We start from the raw sequence: 14722 nt of genomic DNA, 5'->3' as shown, positions 1-14722 counted from the left end.
GTGATACCCCATAACCTAGATAGGTCCTGCTTTATGCTTACCCTAGCTGAGATCCATTGATGGTGACTTGTTCGTTCTGCAGGAAACCATTTCTCCCTGCTGCTGCCATAGCAGCTGTCAATGACATCCTCTTCCCATCTGTTTCTGCAGCAACACCGGTTACTGAAGCTGGCTGGGAAGCATCCCTCCTGGTCTGTGTGTTTCTGAAAGTAGTTTGGTGCCAGCTGGACCTAAAAGATTGCCTGTTCTGAGACCCAAAATGGGAAGCAGTTGGTGATCTTACTTGTCCCATCGCACTACCTGATGTCAGGTAGTTCTCTTTCTCTAAAAGGTTGGTCATACTGCGACTGTTGCCTGCTTGATGGTACAGAAGTGCAGAAGGGCTAAGGGGGACACCATCAGGGATGGTGTCATTAACAGCCACCATCTGGGGGTGTCTTTTAAAAGAGCGTCCCCTGTTCACTGAATCACGAAGAGTGTAACCAACAATCTCAGACCGAGCATATCTTGGTGGGACAGTCCCGGTGGGTCTCCTATTATCTCCATGCCTTGGAGAGAATCCAGTTGAAAACCGTCTGTCATAGTGAAAATCATTGGACACATATGACAATCTTTCAGGACCCCGCTGGGGTGAAACCTCTAATCTCTTCAGGGGTTGTCTTTGACCTCTCTCTTCCATTGTCTTGTAAGTAACTCTTGTCCCCCAGCCATTTGTATAAGAGGATGGTGAGGCCACCTGTTAAGGGTGCATAAAAAAAAAAAGTCAGATCACGGCATTTAGGATTAATACCAAAGAAATCAAACCAGTAATGTAAAGATAAAAACTATAAGGTCTGCTAAGAGAATAAGAAAATAAAATGTGAACATCACCAAAACTGGTTATTAAATGGGATTCTGCAATACTTCTTTGTATCTGCCTAACAAAGGTAAGAACAAGTACGATCTAAACTTTAGGAGACAAAGTCTAAGGAACTAGTCTTCTGTCACTACCTCAAAATAGGTGCACAAGTCAATTATACCTGATAGTGAGCAGTATTTGTAAACAGAGATTTTAGTTTCAGCTTGAAAGTCCTTGAGGATTAACACTCACATCAATTATTGAAATTAAACTCAAGGCTGCCCAACAGAAGATAATCAGTCAGTCAGATATTAAAATATACTAAAACACTTGTATATTGTTATGATGTTCATCTTGACAGGACATTGAGAGGTTATTTTGTTCTCCTGTTCACACTGTGGGAGGATCTAGTAAAGAGACATATTCTCTTTCCTGTTTGCTTAACTTCATACTGAAAATGAATGAGATTCCATAACATTGCAAGGAAATCAAAATAACCATTTCACCTTCTCAATGGTTTCCCTTAATCTACAACTACAATTTAAGATTATTTTTATTTTCCTGTCCCCAGTGGGCAAGGACAGTAATCGATCATATTCTTGTTTTCCAGTTTTCTCTTTTCTAATCTCAATAAATCCACTTCCTTCAACCTTTCTTTGTAGGATGTGTCTTCAAAACTTTTTACTGTACGGATGTTGTTTGGGTTCTCTCCTATTTTTCTACCTTTTTGTTGAACTGTTATGTTCTAAACTGGATCATATTCAACACTTTCCAGAACTAAATCAACTTGGGAGACTATCTGCTTTACATAGAGGAGCGATGGCCAATTATTATTATTATTATTATTATTATTATTAGTAGTAGTAGTAGTAGTAGTAGTAGTGAGCACAGTAGCATCCAGCCATAAACCTAAGTCCCACATATTTTCATGTTGTATTAAAGTATTGTAATATTACAGACATTTTTAAAGGTAAACAGTGAAGTTACACTGATGTTATTCATTGAAGAGATAGGGCTTAGCAGATAGTGACTGAAATCCCTTTCTTTAACTGTTGAGGAATTATTGAGGGTGATAACTGACTCACAAAAGGAGCAAAGGTTGCTGAATCTATTAGGCTGAGACTAAGATCATTGGGGCTATCTGTTTATTCTACAGGAGTTATGCAAGGATATCTTTTCTTTATCTCTTGTCTGGTGGTAAAGAAAAGAATGCTTTTGTGAAATACTAGACCTTGTGGCTTTTTCTGACTTTTATGGCAGCATGGGAGGACAGTATGTCCTATTTCCTTTTTTTTTTTTTTTTCTTCTCCTGTCAGGAAAGTTGTACTATTTTCTTGTTGTTCCTATGTCACATCTAGTTTTCCTCGTTTTGCTCTCTTCTAAAAAGAACAGATTCACATCAAATGCTAGGGACTGGGTGACAGGTGAGAACAAAGAATAGGAGGACAAATGTAGTCAAGTAAATGGTTCTAACTTTTGCCATAGAGTGCCAGAGCTGATTAATTAATTTGCCAGCTGCCAGGTTATTTCACTCCATGAAAATATGCCATTCTTGTGTCATCTGAAATTAAGAAAGAATTTGCCCCCTAAACTATTTATAAAACAAATATTCCTATTCCCAAGCTGAACTGATTTGTTTACTGATGTTGATCATGCAGCAGCACTGCTACTGTGTGATTTCCAAGCTATATGTTAATTGAGCTATGCGTTGATTACCAAATTATATGGTTGCTCCCTCAACCATATAATAACTGGTTCATAGTAGTTATGAGCTGAGTCATGAACCCTGAAGAAAATCAGCTATTTATCTTAGCATTTAGGCCATGAACCCAAGTGAAGTGGGTCAAAATAAAAAGTGAAGCTGTAATTAGCTTAGAAATACTATTGTATTACAAAGACTCACATTCTTGTAATGCTAAAACAGATTACAGCAGGATTATTTAAAATGATAAGGAACACTCTACCTGTCATTGTGAAATTAGTGCAATCTGTTTTCCTGTGGTTTTGGATGCTTAATTCCCTAACCTCTTTCACCATATTCCTAGGTCCAACCCCTGTCATTCTTTACCCTGCAGGACTGCTGAACTCCCTCCAGCAACCTCTACATGTTTATCTGGGTACATGCCAGCATGGCCTCTGGCTACTTTGGGCTAAGTATGTGCTGACTGACCTGCTGGCTGCTGGGATGGATAAAGGTCTGACTTGCAACAGCCTCTGCCTAAATGGCATTTAATACGATTTTTCATTTTCTACCCGCATGCCAATTCTCACAAAACCAATACGACTGCAAAAAGCCCATCTGTCATACTATGTTGAGTTTAGCCACTGGGCTCAGAAGTCACCAGAAGGAGAGAAAAACATTAATGGATCTCAATCATGAAAACCTCTTTTTCTAGAAATCAGGCGTCAAAAAGTGAACAAATAAACCTTGAAATATCATCTACATACTGTTATCTGTGGTTTCAAAACTATGCATTTGGTAATGCACTTATTCCCATTCATTTTCCTCACCTGGTCTGACTGGTAGTAAGAGACACCATACTGAGATCTTGATGCAAAATCATTTTCAGTAATCCCCATGTTATAAACATGTTCCGGAACACTGGAAGCACGGTGTAAACTGCCTATAAATAAAAATTAGTGAGATTTTAACAAAACATAATATTACTATAAAGGATGGTTTTGGGCACTAGGGAAATGATTCATACACTGCTGATAATATATACTAGCTGAAAATCAGAGAGGGGAAAGACGGAAAGATGTTTTCATTCAGTGCATAGCATTCAAAATATGGCTAAAAAAGATGTCTGAGGGCACAGGCCTCAGATAATTCTCATTTATTTTACTTAAGACATATTTAACTTTTAGAAGTCTTATTGTTCACACAGCTATTTCATGGAAGATATTTAAACACAACAAGCTGATATTTTAAATATCCCAGATAATGACAGATAATTAAGTGCTACCAAGAACTTATTTTTCATTGTGACCGCTTTGAACATGTACGTATGGTTTACCTAAGAGTCCGACTCTAACACACCCAGTACACAAACTAGTTAAAATACTGCAACTGTAGATTGCAACTGAGCAAACTGGGCTTAAGTGTATGACTCTGTTACTGCCTAGTTAAACCCTAGAGATGTAATTTTCACTGTCACTAAAGAAATACCACACACTCAACATAGACTATTTACTTCATAGCTGTGTACCTCAACTGCTGATGTTTCTTCTCCCTTACGCACTAGTTTAATGATAATATATTGGAACAAGTAATGCTTCACTAATCTTCTTAGTGCTTCACCCAAAGAACCTGAGTCCACAAACACAATCTTTGGCTTGTGGAGGCACGTGGTGTACAATGCTGAAAAAGTATTGGTGTTTAATTACACTTCAAATCTGTACCTATAAGGTTCACTAATCTGCCAAACAAGGTAGAAGATCCACAGCATATCTACTTTGATAGTTTCTTTCCACAACCTAGCTTTGAAAATGGAACAGTGCCTGGTGATTACTTCTTTTATTAGGACCTCACTATCCTTTAAATTAAAAATAAAGAAACAAACAAACAAACAAAAAAAAACAAAAAGAAAACACAAGCACAGAAAAAAAAGAAAGAGAACCAAAAGCCTCAGGCTGTTTCTCTTTCACTGGTACAATGAATTTTGAAAGAAAAGTCCTTCTACTAACAAAAAATAAGTCAAGCTTTGTAACAGATACAGCCAAAATGACTGTTCATGAGATTCGCAAGTTGCTATGAGAATCTGCATACAGGAATATAAAAAACACAGGTTTGAAGAGGTGACACAGAAATCAAAAGCAGAAGGCAAGATATTCCTCAAATCTGTCAAAAATGGGGCCACTGTTGGTTGCAGATGTTGAGGCTGAACACATAATACCAGTTAATAAAGAAGTTGGCCATGAATTTTCAAAATAGCTGATATTGTCTGAGAAAGAATACAGGAAATGGCAGAAGCAAAACATTAACTTGGTCAAACTGATGAAGTCTTCACTTCTAAAAATATTAGGAGTCATATGCAGAAGGGAATTCAGGTGCTAAAAACATGCAGGCTAAAGCCTGATGGGATTTTTGAAAGCACCTAGCATCTGTTCCAAAGAGCTGAGGTTTTCAGTTTGTGCAGTTCAACTCCTGGCGACATCAGCTGCATGTGGGTATCCCTAGGAACTTCTGTACTCTTGTGTCTTTCACACCTTAGTGCATGTAGTTCGTAAAGGCTCGACAAGGATGAAAAGAAACAAGAGACTCATGTAACAGCAATAATTTGTGAATGATTCCCACTAGCACAGACCTACCTGGATAAGTCCAAATTTGTGTATAATATAAAAGTTGAGTGCAATAATTTGAAGTCCAATTTATTCATACTTTCCAGTTACTTTTACTTATTTAATCATCCCAATTCTTGTACTTTGACTATGCAAGACAGATTTGAACATGCATTAGGTGATTTGTTAAGACACATTCATGCTAGCTTGGCGTCAATGAGAGTAGAATGATGCAGCCTGGTCTAACTCATGATTTGGATTGTAGTAATTCCTTCATGACACATTACAAGGTTGTCACAGCCCAAAGGTTACCCAAGTACATGACAAAGCAGTAACAGAAGACTGTTTTTTTTTCATACTGCAAATATTTTCCTGCCAATATACACTGACATCCAAAATCTGAAAATTCATCTAAGTCTCTCATTTCTGTGATATAATTCCAATGTATAACCTCAGGTGCCTGGTAAGACCACATCTTAGCCTATTGTCTATGCCTGCTTTTTAAAGATTAGCTTTATTCTTTGCTACCTATCAAAGTACTTTTATATAATTAATGTTTAAGTACATACTCACAGATGATTGTTTCTCTATACTTAGTATTTTTGTCTAGTCTACTTAGCGAGAAATTATCTCCTTAGAACATAAAGAACCCTTGAGTAAGTAATTTTGGCATGTTTTCGTTAACTCTGAACTCTGTGTCTTTACTAAACAAAATAATCAGGATAAAATAAAAATAATAAGGCCATGAAGCAGTCTAGCGTAAACTACACATCTAACAGTTGCCCTGTTTGTAATAGCAAAACATACTCAGAAATTGCAACACTCATTTATCTCTGGCTGAACAGTGGCTTTAAGCAGTCATCTGTTTTTAACCCTCAGTCTCCCTGTGAAACTATCCATCAGTAAACAAAACATTTTTCTCTTTCAGAGATAAAGTGTATATGTTAGCTTACGGAATTACACTTTGCATTTTTGTATCTCTTGCTTTCTCTTACCGTACCAGTATTTATTTTTTTTTTGTCAGCGTTTTACCTGAAGATTTATTAGGTAGGCATAAACTGTAGGTTGCAAGATGGGCCCTTTACTTGTGCCAAAAGCCAGTGTGATAAAAGTGGTAACTAGAATGCTGGTCCTTTCTGTTAGTTATGAGAAGCAGGATGGGTGATCTGATCAAAACTTGCCTCTGTCAGTGAGGCTTCCTCCAGGTAGGTTTTCAACATGCTACAAAAACCTACACATTTTTCACCTCTCAGATTTGCTCAGTTTTATATGTATTCAAAAATCATTAGGTAGTTCTTATATATCAGTGCACTGGTTAGGAGAAGAGAAAATAATATTTGTATATATTTAAAGTATTATGTCTATAAATATGTCTTTATATTTAAAGTATTATGTCTAACATTTACTGTTAGAATTAATATTTTCTAACTGTGAGAAATAGTGTTTTAAATCTCACTGAAACTCTCTCTTCAGAAAATATGAATTCAGTTACTCATCCATAGGGGTCCATTGGATACCACACTTGGTTTCCAGCAGCCAGTCAAAGAAAGGATGGATTTCCTACAGGCCCTGTGTCACATCTGTCAACCAACATGAATATTTTGGAAAACTCAGGCTCCTCAAAGAACAACAGCCACCCATGCGTGGACAATTGAATACAACCTGTTATCACAGTCTCCCCTTTGTCCTGTCAGTCTGAACTGAAGGAGTTCAGGAATGCTGGCTCTTTGAACGTGGACAGTGGAGGAGGAACACTACACCTCTTCACTGTTCCTCAAGCCTAAAATAAAAGCTGTACAAAAATCACCTAATATCTCAACAGCTATGTCAAAATTTTGAGACCTGACATAATAATTACACTATCAGGAAGGCAACTGAATAGATGATTGAGAAAAAAAAAATCCAGCCAGCCTTGTAGTGGTTCTTCTCAAGCCCTCTTAGGTGTGATAAACCCAATGTTTCTAAAGGCCTTGAAAGTTCCTCCCTAGCGATTGCTGGCTATAGCTGCAGACAAATCAATCTCTTATGTGCTTGGCCTTTGAAAATAACAATGACAAGTGACATCTCCACGATATATGAGACATGAAAAAGACAATTATCCTCTATTAAGGAGGTAGGTGTATCAGATTCCTCTCAAATCATGTGCATTGTTACCTCTCAGCCGTGTATCTTTTTCAGCATTTTTGTACCTGAATGGTTACCGTGAAAGCCAAAATTTTGGCTTTAAACCTCCCACAGCAGGAATTAATGTTGCTGTACCCTGTACACAGAAGTCTACTACAGACTATGATATTTTCATGCATGCTGAGTGCCTGCCTGCTGAGTATCTATTTTCCATTCCTGCTCAGGGTAAGTGGGTGGTTATATCCCCAACAGAAACTCATAAGTATTCCTGGTTTGTCATCTTTTAATCCCTCTGTATACCTCACCACTCACAATGGACTGGGCTGGTGCCATTTAGGAATGGAATATCAAAAACTTCACTGAATCACCTCATCTAGAGATGAAAGAGCCTTCTTTTTGATCATGCCCCTTCATCACACTACCAGAGCATGACTGGTCCCAAAGGACATTCCAGCATTTACTTTGCACTGGTCAGTACATTTACACAAATGCTCAAATTATTATTTTTTTCTTCTGGCTCAGAAACCAGAGGTGAGGTATTTAATGAAGCCAACAAAAAGCAGAAGTCACCACCCCATCTTTTTTGTATTTCTTTTTTCCATGAAGATATAAAATCACTACGAAACTTGATAAGATTTCTGCAAAATAGAAAGCTGAGGACAAGAAACTCCTACAAATTCCTAAAAGCAAGTTTAAGAAAATTACTATTAAGAATTTTAGAAGTGAAGAAATATAAAGAAAAAAGTAAGACTCTGATTGTAATCATTTAATGGTGCTGATTTGGAAACCATGAAAGTTTGAATCTTAAAAAAAATCTTTAATCTTTAAATTTGTTTTTTGTAAATATTCTGTGATTATAACACCCTGTGTTAGAGAAAGCAACTCTACATAGACCATTGGTCCATTTGGTTTTGTGTGATATATTACTAAATTCTGCCCTCATCTTTTACAGCAGACCTGGTAAGGATGTACATGAAGAAAGACTTTGGTCCAGCAATTACACTAGAGAAACATGAATATCATAGATGAAGTTAAAAGTAAATCAAAATCCAAGCCAAACAAGATCAGAGAGAAGTGGAATCATATACTGAAGTATACAAGGAAAAATCAATATTGTTGCACCATGTGAGACGAAGAACACTAGTCATTAATGTATATCGCTCTGAATGCCATTTTTCTTTGATAAGGCTGAACTATCTATCATTCCATTTCCATCTTTAAATAGCATTCAGAAATTTTATGTGGCTACTTTAGTTCAAAAATTTTCAGGGCAGGGCAGCAATGTTTAATTTCCAAAGGTTCAGAAACTGATGAACTGAAAAAGTTATAGCTGTTGTTAAACTGATGCTTGAAAAACTATAAACAATGCTTTACAATGTCTTCAAAAAGAGTTGAGGCAGATTGTAATTTTAATCATTTAGCAGCTGAAAGAACCCTCAAATCCGATGATGACCTGAATATCTGTCATAAAAAAAACAAAAAGGAAAGACACCCTAAAAAGGGGAAGGGCATAAACTGGGGAACAATACGAAGATAGGAGGTAAAACAAACAAACAAACTTTTTTCCATTCATTTTTCTATTTAAAAGTAATGTTGAAGGCTAAGCAGGCACCTTTGGTCTAAAACTTTAAGGAGAAATGCTGCCTGGTGGGGTACTTCTTGCAGCTTAAAAGCCTCCACCACAGTTAGTGGAGAACGGGTGCGTGCAAACAATGCTGGGTAAGGCTTCTGCTAACACTGATTTTCCATACCCAGTGGTTATGTGCCCAACTAATTTTAGACATGTATGTGAATACTCTGGTTAGGTATGTGCTAAGTACCTTGCTGAACAGGGTCTGAAATACTCCTACAGATAGGACAGTTATAGCACAGGGACCTGCTTTTACCCCTTTTAAATCTCTGTATTATCTTCCTTGCAACTTCAAACAACACAAAACCTTTGCTGAATTTATCTAGAAAACTGTTACGGCTTAGTCAAGTGGGTATTTTTTTGGTATATAAAATAGTGTATAATTTTAAGATGTAGCTTACATATAAAAACTAAAATGTTTTTTAAAGCCTACTCAATCTTTGTGCAAGTCTTCTATGAAAAAAAAGCACAGTGGGACATAAACACACACATATACATTTATTTTTTTCAGGAAAGCTAGCATGTTAAATACATTATAGACATTTGACATACAAGTATTTCAGATATATATACATAGATGGATAGCTATATGCATATATTTTTAATATACAGATATGCATGTATAAATGCATGGAATATATGGAATACATTTTAGTTCCATTTATTTTTTTTCTGAGCTTTGCAGTGGGACTAAAAAATGCATGGTAAGTTGGGCACCAGAATATGTCTTAAAGAAGAGAAGTTCATGTTATGCACGAACAATACATCTAACGGACATGACATTTGCCACTCCTCATCTAGAAGCCTGAGAGTTTGGCTCTCAGAAATGCAAAGTATTCAAATACTTGACCTTTAGAAAAAACAAGGCACACCATGACAACTATCCTTAAATCTGTCAGGTCTGTTAATGTACTGCAGAGAAGCTAAGACAAGCTAGAAAGATGGGAACTTTGTCTTCATAGTTTTATTACAGTTTAGAGACATGATCTCAGGTTCATGACACCATTTCATTTGTTAACAATTGCTTTAGAAAGTCTTTTCCAGGCTGCTCTTCTCTACTGACAGAAAAAGAAATGGTTACTCCAAGAACTGTTTAGAAACCTTATTTAAATGAGAGCTGCCAAGTTAAGGACTTGCACACGTAGCTGCACATCACACAGCCATGTATGCCTGTTTACGTGATATGTGTGCCTAATTTTTCAGAATATGTCCGCACCTGCATTGTACTCTTTTTCATAGAACAGCTCGGTTGGAAGGGACCTTAAACATCACCTAGTTCCAACCCCCAACTTTTTCAGTTTTTCATGTTCTTCATCACTTTTTCAGCCATGAGGTGTATTTTAGATGGAAGCCAGAAGTACGAGGAAACATTCTTCTGCCTGACAAGATAGGTGAGTGAAGTATAGTCACAAATTTGAAGCCCCTTTGCTCATAGCTTTTTGCAAATGAAAGGTGACGGCTTCTATAATGACACCGGTAGCAACAGGGCATATAACTTGTAAGTCTGCCATATCTTTGTATGTAAAAACAAGATTACATTTTTTTAAGTTTACTGTATAAACAATGATTTTCTTGCCTATTAGCAGTTAAGACTACACCCCGCAGGCAGCTGGCCTGAAACCCTGAGCGCTGACGAAGTCACCCTGCTGGGGCCTGATGCTGCAGATCCTGGATGTGTCTGACCGTGTGGCGACTTCCATTTGCACCGTGCACGTCCAAGAGCAGCGTAAATTCCCCTCTGGTAGCATTGCTGCCCAACGTTTCCCATCCACGCCTTTCCTAGAGTTATTTTGCCAAACCCCCCTTTAGTTCACTTCGAGGTGAAACAAGGAAAACCATTTCCAACGTTTCTTCCCATTTCATTTCGCAGACAGGGCCAGTGGGCAGAGACGGAGTTACTCAAGCAAGCGCAAGAGACGGTTGTTGCGGTCGGAGGACCCAGTCTCCACTCATCCATCCATCCATCCATCCATCCACCCATCCATCCATCCATCCACCCACCCATCCACCCATCCCTCGGGCAGCCGTGCAGGGCGAGCAGCTGCAGCGCTGGGGAGGCACAAACTCCTCACCCGGGCCAAAAGCACCAAGAGTCGCGACAGAGCCGCGCATGTCGCGAGTCCCGCAGCGGTACCGGCTGCTCGCAGCGACCCGACCCGACCCGACCCGGCTCCCCAGACCCCCGGGGGCCAGGCAGGGCGCGGGGCTCGGGCACTCACCGTTGTGCAGCGAGCCTCGGCTCCTCCTGGCCAGCGTCTGCTGGACCTGCCGCTGGATCCGCAGCGCCTTCTCCTCCCCGCCTCGGCCGCCCGACAGCTTGAGCCCGGCCTCGGAGGGCAGCGCCAGGCTGGAGCTGTCCAGCTCCCCCAGGATCTGCTGGCCCAGCACGGTGCGGATGTAGCCCTGCTCGCCGCCGGGGCCGCGGCCGGCCATGAGCTCGGGCGGGCGGGCGGGCTGGGCGCCGCTGGGCTCCGCTAACCTGTTGCGCCGCCGCCGCTCGGCCGCCGACGGACGGCAGGGGCCGGCCGCGCCCCGCGCTCAGCACGGCCCCGGGGCCTGCCCCGCCCGCCGCGCAGGTGCCAGGCACGGCCCGCGCCCCCACCGCCTCCCCGCCCGCCGCCGGGGCCGGGCCGCCTCCTCCCGTGCCTCCGCCACCGCCTCTCCCCTCCCGGCCCCGCTCGTCCCCTCCCCTCCCGCCTTCTTTCTTCCCTGACGGGGACAAGGACGCGGCGGCCCGGCCCGGCCCTAGGCGGTGGGGCGCGGTCACTGCCACGCCGCCCCAGGCAGCCGCCGCCCGGTCCCGGCGTCAGCTCAGGCCCCGGCCCCGGCCTCAGCCCCGGCTGCCCCGCAGGGGCCAGAGGGGGCTCCCGGAGGGAAGCCGCTGGACGTGAACGCTGTTGTAAACACGTACACCCCTCACACGCCTTGCACTGTAGTTATTTGGCATTACGCTGGCTGGTTTAGGCACTTCTACGTCTTACACTAAGATACGAAACTGCTTTACATACAGCGGGCCCGCGCTGTAAAGATAAAAACTTTCGGGCGGGGCCGTGTTGGGAGTAGGTGCAGGGCTGCTGGCGGAGGAGTTTTGCTGCTCTCCCACGTTTCCAGGCTGCCCAGAGGATTTGCAGAGGGGTGAACTGAAGCCGTCTTCTCTCAGTGCCATTGTAAAAAGGTGGCAAGGGAATTTCGCAACTAAAGACCGGGGAAGAACAAACAAAACCAAACCAAACAACAACCAAAACGCCCGACAGGCTGTTCTGCAAACATCTGTGCTGGTGTTTACTGTCCTAAGTGGCTTCTTACTTGCTGAAATAGGGCTCAGTGAAGGGGAGCAGGATGGAGGCTCAAGCTCCCCCACTGTCTCGGACACGACGTGGAGTTACTGTATAAACGAGCCCTGGGATCAGGTTGGTTTGAGAGGTGGTTGGAAAAGGGGACATGCAAAGTCTTCTGGATAGGAAAGTGTAGACTTGCACACTCCGTTTAGAAAAATAAATAGATGAGCCAGGGTTTCTCAATTTAAAAAACAAACGAACAAAAACAACAAAACAAAAACACCAACAAACTGAATGTAGGCATTTTCATGGAAAATCGGGTATTTCTTAAAAGCTGGTATTTCTTAAAAGCAAATGAAAGGTGAATGTGGCTTTTAACTTCATTTGTTGCTATATTTCTGAGGGCCACTGGCACTCAAAATGAGCTGGGTGTGGCTTTTATTTTTTTAACCAGTACTTCAGACATAGTGGTGAGGGCACAGGGTGGCTGGGAGTGGGATGATCCTTGTTTTAGGGTACATCGTAATGTGGGAGCAGTTTCCTGCTTATTCTCTGAAGACTGAGGAGTGGGGGAGGAACTAGCTCCGTGTGTAGGAGTTCTGCTTGCTGACACACATTGCAGCAGCACAATCCTTTTGCCTTTGATTTACTCTTTGTCTCCCTCCCATTTTTCTTTAAGAGGAGGAGGCAGTTCTGTCCTGTCCTGTCACTCGGTCTGGCTCACGTCATCCCCTTTTGTTCTCATGCGCCTTATCGCAGGAGAGGTCATATTAATGGCTGCATATGATATGCAAAAATAGTTTCACTGGTTAAGAGAGATGGAGCGACACGCTCCTTCATAACGAACAAGGAATGGTTATGCATGGAAGCAGAAAGGCTGGCGATAAGCTGTGGGGTACCAGGTGGGAAAGAAGAACAGGGATTTGTGAAGAGGAGGAAGCTGGAGCTATGTGGCATAACTATGACGGGCAGGCTGAAAATGTAACAGAGAAGTGGAAGGATAAAAAATGGAAAAACAAGCAGGATAAAGCAGGAAAAACAAATGGGAAGACACATCACAACTCAGAAAGAATGTAAACTATGTTAGAAACTATGTTAGATTCTTTTAGTAAAATACAGACAGTCACAAAAGCATTTGCAGTAAACAATAGATACTATGTTCTTGTTGGGTGTCAAGAACTGGCAGGCACAGATGAGTGGGGACTGCTGAGGAGATTAAAAAACATTTTAAAAAATGTGAAACATTTCCTCCCCTTCTCCCTTTTTCTGCCCTCTTCTCCATTCCTGAACTTCAGCACAAACATAAATTCTGTATAGTTTCTATAGTTTGGTTTTATGCATACAATACACCTGAAATGGATTCAAGATTTAGAAAATACTCTTGTAGAGGGTGTCCTCAGATGCCACTGACACCACATAGGGTTTTGCAAGCTCTTACCACATTGGCATTACTTCTCTTGGAATTATTGAATTCATTAATTAACTGAATTATTTAATTATTAAGTTATTGATATTTTGTTTCTTATTTATTGAATTATTATTATTAACTTCATCGTGCAAGTATGTATGTTTGTGTTTGTGAAATCTGTGGCAACAGAAGTGGCTGTTTTCTCTGGGCTTTAAAATTTTTAATGAGATTTCTGGGACAGATTGCTTTCCTTGTAACTATAACTGCTAACTCGAAAGCTGTGGTCGTGGAATAATTTTGACTGCACAGCCATTCAAACAATGCTTAATCAAGAAAATAATAAAACAAAAATGAATTAGGACACTTTCTTACCCAAGGAAAATAGCAAGATACCATGTAAATGATTGTCCCATCAATACAAAATTATTCAAAGTTGACTCATGTTATGTGAGAAGGAAATATGTGTCATTTGTAGATTCAAAGCAATGGGATAATTCAGGGATTATCCTTGAATGGATGGTGACTTGTGATGGATGATTGATCATCATTTTTTTGAACAAGAGGTTTAATTATGATACATATAGTGACTAAGGGGTGAAGAATCACAAAAACATTCATTTCCTGTCTGGTGTCTGATGGAGTCAAGGAGCTCAGAAAAGAAAAGGAAAAAAAAATTTCTTTTTAAGACTTGTTTCTTATTCTGTCCAGGTGTGCTTGGCCTAAACCATGCAACCTATCCCCATTAGAAGTCCCAGACAAATAAAATGTATATATATAATGCGTATAATAAGAGGTATATTGTGGTAGCTCATCCTTTCACTCTTTTTTCTCTTTCCTACTACTTCCCTCTCTCTGTGATATGACTTACAGAACAAGCTAGTTTTGATGGTATGCTGAAAACAGATTATTTCCAGCTTAGAGAAAACCGATGGTAAGTATGGACATTGGTGTGTTCAGCTGAGGTGTGAAAGAGCTCGACAACAAAAGCATAAATTTAAATACAAACAAAATTATTCCTAAGTACGTCTCTAGGAATACCCAGAGAATGAAATGCTATTCACTCATTTTTATTTCCTCAGTTATTTATGCAAGGTCTGGATACCATGGTTGAAGGTGTTATGTACAAGTACAGGCTAGTCAGGAATAGCTGGATTGTTTCCACA

At 40.6% G+C, this 14722-nt stretch overlaps 1 protein-coding gene across 1 annotated transcript in view; it reads right to left on the bottom strand.

The window, feature by feature from the left end:
• The window catches only part of PKP2 (plakophilin 2), a 44766-nt gene extending 33322 nt beyond the window's left edge, over positions 1-11444 (bottom strand). The window contains exons 1-3 of the mRNA XM_083827558.1: positions 11093-11444; positions 3350-3462; positions 42-736 (exon numbers count right to left, since the gene is read on the bottom strand). Coding sequence (XP_083683684.1) covers positions 42-736; positions 3350-3462; positions 11093-11306 — 1022 coding nt within the window. The 5' untranslated portion in view covers positions 11307-11444. The remainder of the gene's footprint in view (positions 1-41; positions 737-3349; positions 3463-11092) is intronic.
• Between the last annotated feature and the right edge of the window lie 3278 nt (positions 11445-14722).

This window comes from Anser anser (genome assembly GCF_964211835.1).
Source record: "Anser anser genome assembly, chromosome: 1".
In the NCBI taxonomy this organism is placed as follows: Eukaryota; Metazoa; Chordata; class Aves; order Anseriformes; family Anatidae; genus Anser; species Anser anser.
The sequence above is the reverse complement of the archived record's forward strand: the minus strand, read 5'-3'. Positions and strand labels throughout refer to the sequence as shown.